Source organism: Sinocyclocheilus anshuiensis, unplaced genomic scaffold (assembly GCF_001515605.1).
Source record: "Sinocyclocheilus anshuiensis isolate Anshui unplaced genomic scaffold, SAMN03320099.WGS_v1.1 scaffold579, whole genome shotgun sequence".
NCBI classification, from domain to species: Eukaryota; Metazoa; Chordata; class Actinopteri; order Cypriniformes; family Cyprinidae; genus Sinocyclocheilus; species Sinocyclocheilus anshuiensis.
In genome coordinates, this window is record NW_015551075.1 from 2,453,971 (window position 1) to 2,462,416 (window position 8,446).

Genomic DNA, 8,446 nt, shown 5'->3' on the forward strand with positions numbered 1-8,446 from the left:
GTTTGTTTATTAGGGCTCTCAATTTTTTTTTTCCGAATTTGAACATTCGTCGAATAAAAAAAAAAAAAAATCCACATTCGAATGCAAAAACGTTGCATTCGAATTTTAGGTCCGCGTCAGCCGTCAGGCAGCCTTATCAGTGGCGCACGAAATGCGACGATGTAAGTGTGATTGCATTTTAATGCTTTTGTTAGCCTATCCAGTTGAACCCACTAGATGCGGCGCTGCTATGTTGTTCATTCAATATATTGCGGAAAACGAGAGCATCAGTGTGGCGAAGATGTTTACGTCAAAACTGAAACCAAGCCGTTCACCCAGAACGCATATTTATCACATTTTCAAGCAGGGCATCCATCAGCATTGCACTTGCGTCTCGCACAAGAGAGCGGCATGTTTGTTTAAGTTCAACTTTTAAAAAAAAAACATGTCTCAAGACTTTATGGTGGTTTTTCCCCATCCCACTGTATCTCATGTTTTTAAATGAAGAAATTTGCCTACTCTTTGTGATTGGTTTTCGGTCCTTTGTATTAAACTATACATACATGCATGGTGCTGTTTTTTTTCTTTATAATTGTTTAAGCAACTTTATTAATTATATATGGTTTATAAACATTATTTTAAACATTATGCACTTTTTTTTCAAAGATAGTGTTATTTTATTACGCTTTGAAGAAACGTGCATAATATTTTGCTCGATGCGCCCTCTTGTGGCCTCAGGAGAGAAGTCAAAAGCTTTTTTTCCCCGCTAACTGAAATTATGCCTTTTAAATTCGAATATAAATCGAATTTTGATTAATATTTAAGTGGAAAATTCAAATTTTAGTTTCAGTCATTTTGACAGCCCTATTTGACTGATACAAATTTGTAAGATCAGTTCTGTGGGTGGGAAGGAGGTGGTCAGTTTGGCCGAATTAGTCAAAATAGTTACTATTTGTTCATGTTTTGATCACATGATGTTTGGATCACATCACTTCTTCATACTGTATTTGCAGACACTTTAAGCTGTTTTTCATCTAAGAGACTGATAACAACTGTGATGATTGCACAGTGTTCATGCAAATACCAGTTAAACATTATCAAGCAATGACTTTGAGGAAGGAATTGTCTTCAGGAAGAGGTTTGTTGATGTAAAAAGCAGACAGTGAACAGGAGCTGTCAAGCTTCAAAAAAGACAAATAGCTCCATAAAATTCCAGTGTAATTTGTAAACCGTTGGAGAGGTCAAAGTTTTATCCATGAGGAATTTATTGGATAATTTCATTGATTTGCTAATGTTTTTTTTTTCTCTGCCTCCACAGCCTTGGTTATAGAAATTCAATTCAGAGGTGGAGAAAATAGATCAATCATGCAGTCTATATGATTGTGGGACATGTATTATGAATGTCAACAAATTTTGATGTCATGTTGTCTTAAAACACAGATTTGACTGTTTCCAGCTGTTTCCAGTGTAATTTGTAAATCGTTGGAGAGGTCAAAGTTTTATCCATGAGGAATTTATTGGATAATTTCATTGATTTGCTAATGTTTTTTTTTTTCTCTGCCTCCACAGCCTTGGTTATAGAAATTCAATTCAGAGGTGGAGAAAATAGATCAATCATGCAGTCTATATGATTGTGGGACATGTATTATGAATGTCAACAAATTTTGATGTCATGTTGTCTTAAAACACAGATTTGACTGTTTCCAGCTGTTGTGAATTGAGCTACTCATTACACACAAGTTTAAATTTATTCCCCATTAGATGTTTTGCAAAGTTGATCAATAGTACAACTATCACACAATCAATATTCTGGAGTAGTTTCATTGTGCTTTGTCAAAACATGTTTTATTCCACATTGGAATATTAACAGATGAAGTAAAGCTGTAAAATGTTTATGGAAACTACTCTTACAAATAAAGGTTCATGGTTTCATGGAGAACCTTTCCATTACACAAAAGGCTCTTTATAATGTAAAAAGGTTCTTCAGATTAATAAAATATAAGATTATTAAATTAAGAACCGTCCACAGAAAGGCTCTTTGAGGAACCAAAAATGGTTCTTCTATTGCATTACTATGAAACCCCGTTGGAACCTTTATTTTTAAGAGTCTATTACATTATGTCCTTTCTAACATGTCTCCATCTGGTGTGTCAGTCAGGTAAGACAGCGTTTCATTTGGCCGCAGAGCATGGACACCTGGAGGTGGTGGAGTTTCTCATTGGTATGGGCTGTGCTCATGACCTTAAAGACAAGGTGAGGGACTGACAGTGTGTGCTAATTCGATTTTCTCTACTGCTAAATGCAAAATGCCAAAGTAGAGGGCAAAGAGAGCAAAGTTTTCAGAATAATGTTCTTCGAAGAACTTGCAAATGTGATCCAAATAAAATATGTAGACTTGAGCGGTGTGGCGCTGTATTATTTTAATCGGTGTGTTTAGACATCAGAAAGCTCTTATGCGCCATGTGAGGTCAAAAAAAAAAAGTAATTATATAAGAAAAGAGAAAATCAATGCAGAATGGTGCCAAATTCAGAGGTCAAAATGGAAAACGAATCAACTCCAAATTTATTAATCTGACCTAACTACAAAAGAAAAAAGAAACTAAACATATTTCAGCATGCTACAGTAGATGCCTTTCCTGCCCTGCTTTGGTTAGTTAAACTAACAAAACAAAAACATACCAAAAATGGAAAAATAGTGGCAATAACAAAGTTAAAAGAAGTAATTGATGCAGCACTAATATGGTGTTCATGAACTACAGGAAGAAAACACTGCACTGCATTTGGCAGCTAAGCAAGGCCACAGTGACGTCCTACAGAAGATCATGGAGACCGGGGAGAGCATTGATGAAAAAAACATTGTAATTAGATCCCGGTTTTGTGTGCAAGAGTTATTTATTTATTTTTTTTTGGTTTTGGTGGTGTTTATTTGCTTCACATTTGGGATCTTTTATCAGGACGGCTTGACGGCTTTACATCTGGCAGCTGAAGGAGGGCATTATGAATGTATCAGACTGTTGCTGGAGGCTGGCTGCAATGTCAATGAACTTACTCATGTGAGGACATGGTTGGATTTTCAAATTGATTTTAGTACATCAAGTTACAGCACATAGTAATGTGTTTCTTCTTATAGATTAACAGGTCGGCTCTTCATCTGGTGGCCCAGCATGGCTCAGGAAGAGAGGTCACACTGCTGGTACAGGCTGGGATCGACCTGGATTCAGTAGACGCAGTCAGTACTAAAAACCCCAGCTTGCTTGCTTTTTATATGTTTGGCTTCCATCAAGAATTATAACATTTACTGTAGAACAGCAGAGAATGTTCGGGGGGGAAATTCACTGACAATGGCATGCAGATTGAACGCAACAAGTGGATTCTCTGTTAGCAATGTCCAATAATAAAGCTCTGCCTAACAGATATACACACACGTACTAAGTATATGTACAGTATTTTGACTAATTATTGTGTCAGTAAGTCTAGATACAAGGCCATCTTGATTATGTAACAGACATGTTTAAGATAATATTATACAGAACACAGCTATCAGAAGTTTTAATGCATCATTCAGCTTTTTTTACTTTAAGAACATGACAAAAGCACTATTTGGGACTAGTGTGGATTTAATTCTGTCCAAAGCATGTCTATTCTCAAAATGTTTGACTGAGGAGTCCCCTGAATCTAACCTCCTGTGTGTTTTGTTTTCAAATGCTTTTTGTCATTCAACTTGAGTTCATGTAGTTCAAGCTGTAGAGAACCTTTATTATGGATTCAGATATTCTTGCCAACATTCTGTGTAAAATAACCGTCGGTGATTCAAGTTCTGCTGACATTAAAAGAATATATGAATAAGATCACATCTTAATTCCCTAATTACACACATAATGGGTAAATTGTGTATATATACCCAGCTAACAAAAATGTTCTAAGAACATTTTGTTGCCGTTATTGTTATGAAAACATTATTTCTCAGTGTTCTCTGAATTAAAAAAAAAAAGTGTTTTTCTTTGGCTATGTCAATGTTAAAGGCAACATTATAATAAATTAAATTAATGTAATAAATTGAATTATTTTGCAAACATTATGTGAATGTTACTTTGAATGTTCTCTAAACCTTAGATGAACGTACAACTAAAATGCTTCAGAAAAAAGTTCCATAAAAGATGTATAAATGGTTTTTGTACTAATGTTTTGAGAACGTTATTGTACATTTTGATTGAACATTCTATTAACATTACTGGAAGGATGTTTGTTCATAACTGTTAGAATTTTGCCAGAATGTAGCTAAAGTTCTAAAAACATTCTCTGTTAGCTGGGTCGCAAATACAGATGCATGCACACGAAATAATTAATTTTAGTAAGATCACAATATATGGAGTGCATGATTTGGGCACATTTTGAAAATGTACTTTATTCATGAACCAGGAGCTAAAACACCAGAAACTTTACAATTTTAAGTTTTACTATTCAGAAAACCCATAGTATTTACAGACATTTTTCCCTTACCAGCAACATACTTCAGCTCTACACCTGGCAGTACTCAACAGCTCCACAGGAATAGTGAAGGATCTTATCGATGCGGGATGCGACCTGGACATCTTTGACAATGTGAGTGTTTCACATTTACAAATGCAGTCATGATTTCACTGATTAAGGTGAAATTAACTATTTTCCCTTACAGAGGCTTCAAACTGCTTTGCACATAGCAGCAGAACACGGACGGCAGAACATCGCTGAAATTATCCTGATATCTGGAGTCAATCTAAATCTGCTCGACAAGGTGCAAATTACTGTTGTCATACTTTGGTGTGGATGATGGATTTTAATATTGTAATACACTTGTGATCAAACAATTAAACAAAAGATATTCACTTCAATGTTATAGCAGGGAAAGACGTCACTGGATGTTGCAGCACGAGGCAACCATGTGAATGTCGTTGACATGATTATCAAAGCTGACAGATTTTACAAATGGGAGAAGGTATGTTCAGTGTACATTAAGCTAAAATCATTAGTCATATTTTATGTCATAATAATTAAAGATTGTGTGCTATTTTTAATGTTAATTTACTTAGGAAAATGTGACGAGTGACTCTGACTCTCTGGTGGGAACGAGTCTTACCTTTAAACAAGCTCATCGACAGGAGACACAGCATATCCGATCTGTCCTATGGAAGCTTGCCACCAAATATCTCAAACCAGGCGAGTGGAAAACACTGGCTTGGCACTGGAAGTTCTCAGAAGCACATATTCGAGCCATAGAGCACCAATGGACAGGTACGTCATTTAACTATCTGCTGAGTGCATTTAAAAAAACGTATATATACAGTGTGTGTATATATGTGTATGTATGTGTGTGTGTGTATATGTATATGTGTATGTGTATATATGTATGTGTGTGTGTGTGTGTGTGTGTATATGTATATGTGTATGTGTATATATGTATGTGTGTGTATATGTATATGTGTATGTGTATATATGTATGTGTGTGTATATGTATATGTGTATGTGTATATATGTGTATATATTCACCATTACTCCAGTCTTCAGTGTCACATGATCTTTCAAAAATCATTCTGATATGCTGATTTGCTGCTCAATAAACATTTCTGATTATTAATGTTGAAAACAGTTGTGCTGCTTTATATTTGTGGAAATCTTCATATGAACCTTTAATGAATAGAAAGTTCAAAAGAACAGCATTTGTTTCTTTATTTTTAATTTCTGTAAAAAAAAAAATCATACTGATCCCAAACAAAAGGGTGTGTGTATGTGTAATTATATATACATATATAAATTATATTCCATGTAACCCATTAAAATGTAATGATTATAAATGGGGAAATACAAATGGGTGGATTATTATATTGGAAGTTAATCACTTTTCTTAATGGGGCTACAAATGGTTTCCTGAAATTGCCAAAAATCCTAATTGGAAAATATGCACAAAAATACAAAACATCTCTTAATATGAGGTCTGGAAATAGACATTCCAAGAATGCTGTTTTTATTACACTAAGGAAAATAGGTTAATTACTGTAATACAGTTCGTTTGAGTTGAAGGACGAGGAAGTCAGGGGTGGCGGGTAAACCTCTTTATCCGCCTTCCCACGCCCCCCTCGCCACATACCCCCACTGCCCGACTCAGGCCGGGGTGCCATCCGGCCTGCAGCCCCTCACCCCCCATTTCTAGAGAGTAAGTCGGCCACTGCCATCTGGGCCTGTGGACCACCTTGAACTTAAAAGGCTGTAAAGCTAGATACCAACGGGTGATCCGCGCGTTGGTATCCTTCATACGGTGGAGCCACTGGAGGGGCGCGTGGTCCGAACAGAGAGTGAATTCCCGTCCCAGGAGGTAATACCGGAGGGTGAGGACGGCCCACCGAATGGCCAAACACTCTTTTTCAATGGTGCTGTATCTGGGCTCTCTCTTTGAGAGCTTTCGACTCGATACAGCACCGGCCGCTCCTCTCCTCCAACCACCTGGGACAGGACTGCACCCAGCCCCCTGTCCGACGCGTCTGTCTGCAACAAGAAAGGGAGATCAAAGTTAGGAGAGTGTAAGAGCGGCCCGCCGCACAGGGCAGCCTTTACCTTGGTTAGGGCCTGTTGGCACAGCTCTGTCCACTGGACCGGATCTGGTGCTTCCTTTTTAGTGAGATCAGTCAGCGGGCTGGTGAGCTCCGAATAATTAGGAATAAACCTTCTATAATATTCTTCCAGCCCCAGGAACTGTCTCACCTCCTTTTTGGTCTTGGGACTTGGGCAAGCCGCAATCGCAGCCGTCTTGCCAATTTGATGCCGCTGCCAATCATTACTGTGTATAATGATGTCGTCGAGATAGGCAGCGGCGTAAGCGCTATATGGCCGGAGAATCTTGTCCATGAGACGCTGAAAGGTGGCGGGAGCCCCGAACAACCCGAATGGAAGAGTAACAAATTGGTGTAACCCTAACGGCGTTGTGAAGGCTGTTTTTTCCTTGGATAATGGCAACAAGGGGATCTGCCAATTTCCTTTCGTTAAATCCAGTGTCGAATAAAAGCGAGCCGAACCTAACCGATCAAGCAGCTCATCAACTCGGGGCATTGGATAAGCATCGAATTTCGACACTGCATTCACCTTTCTATAATCAACACCGAACCGGACGGAGCCGTCCGTTTTAGGCACTAAAACTATCGGGCTCGCCCAGTCGCTATGCGATTCTTCTATTACTCCCAACCCTAGCATGGCCGGGTGAGCTGCAGCGGCGAGAGGTGATCTCCCCCGGGGACCAGAGCGAACGGATTGGTTTTGACAGCTGCTTCTGGTCCGAGATCTTCCTCTGCCAAAACGGCCGCCGCTAACTCCACCGAGGTCACCTCATTCCAACGTTTTAAAAGATTGAGATGATATATTTGACATGAATTACCTCGGTCCGTTCGCGTTACCTCATAATCGAGATCCCCCACTCGCCGTGTAACCACAAAAGGTCCTTGCCACTTAGCGAGTAATTTAGAACTAGATGTTGGCAGTAATACAAGCACTTTATCTCCCGGTGTAAATTGACGTGCTCGCGTACCCCTGTTGTACAGCCGACTTTGTCGGTCCTGAGCCTGGAGCAAATTCTCCACAGAAAGCCGCCCCAGAGTGTTGAGTTTTGCTCGGAGGTCCATGACATAATGAATTTCACTACAGCTGTTTGAAGGCCCCTCCTCCCGAGCCTCTCTAATGACGTCAAGCACCCCGCGGGGCTGACGACCATAGAGAAGCTTCCCAATTTTTGGTGTCCTCCTTAACAAACTTACGAACCATGGATTTTAACGTGTGATTAAATCGTTCCACCAAGCCGTCCGTTTGTGGGTGATAGACACTGGTGCGAATCGATTTAATGCCCAGAAGTTCGTGTAGTTCGCTTGAAGTACATGACATAAACGCCGTGCCCTGATCAGTGAGAATCTCATTGGGGATCCCCACTCGGGAGATGACTCGAAACAGTGTGTCCGCCACACTCTTTGCAGAGATGGTGCGCAGCGGCACTGCTTCCGGGTATCGTGTTGCATAGTCCACCAGAACTAATGCAAAACGATGCCCGCGTGCTGAACGTTCCAATGGCCCGATGAGGTCCATACCAATTCTCTCGAAGGGGACCTCTATCAGTGGTAACGGACGCAATGGCGCTTTAGAACTGGCCGGAGGATTTACCAGCTGACATACATGACACCCCGCACACCACTGGCGGGTGTTCTTGTGAATGCCAGGCCAAAAGAATTGGGCCATGAGTCGTTCATGTGTCTTTGCCTCCCCCAAGTGGCCTGCCATGGGACTACTATGAGCCGCCTGGAAAAGCATTTCCCAAAGGCTTTTTGGGACTAATAACTGGGTTGTATCTCTTTTTGTCTGGGTATCTTGGGTCACCCGATACAACCTATCTTTTATAAGGGAAAAATAAGGATAAGAGAGAGGTTGGTCAGGCTGGAGAAGCTGGCCGTCGATG

General features: G+C 39.9%; 1 protein-coding gene across 1 annotated transcript in view; it reads left to right on the top strand.

The window, feature by feature from the left end:
• The window catches only part of LOC107662285 (ankyrin repeat and death domain-containing protein 1A), a 15,537-nt gene that overhangs the window by 4,463 nt on the left and 2,628 nt on the right, over positions 1–8,446 (top strand). Inside the window, exons 6-13 of the mRNA XM_016452252.1 lie at positions 2,134–2,232; positions 2,739–2,837; positions 2,934–3,032; positions 3,110–3,208; positions 4,483–4,581; positions 4,655–4,753; positions 4,859–4,954; positions 5,049–5,250. Coding sequence (XP_016307738.1) covers positions 2,134–2,232; positions 2,739–2,837; positions 2,934–3,032; positions 3,110–3,208; positions 4,483–4,581; positions 4,655–4,753; positions 4,859–4,954; positions 5,049–5,250 — 892 coding nt within the window. The remainder of the gene's footprint in view (positions 1–2,133; positions 2,233–2,738; positions 2,838–2,933; positions 3,033–3,109; positions 3,209–4,482; positions 4,582–4,654; positions 4,754–4,858; positions 4,955–5,048; positions 5,251–8,446) is intronic.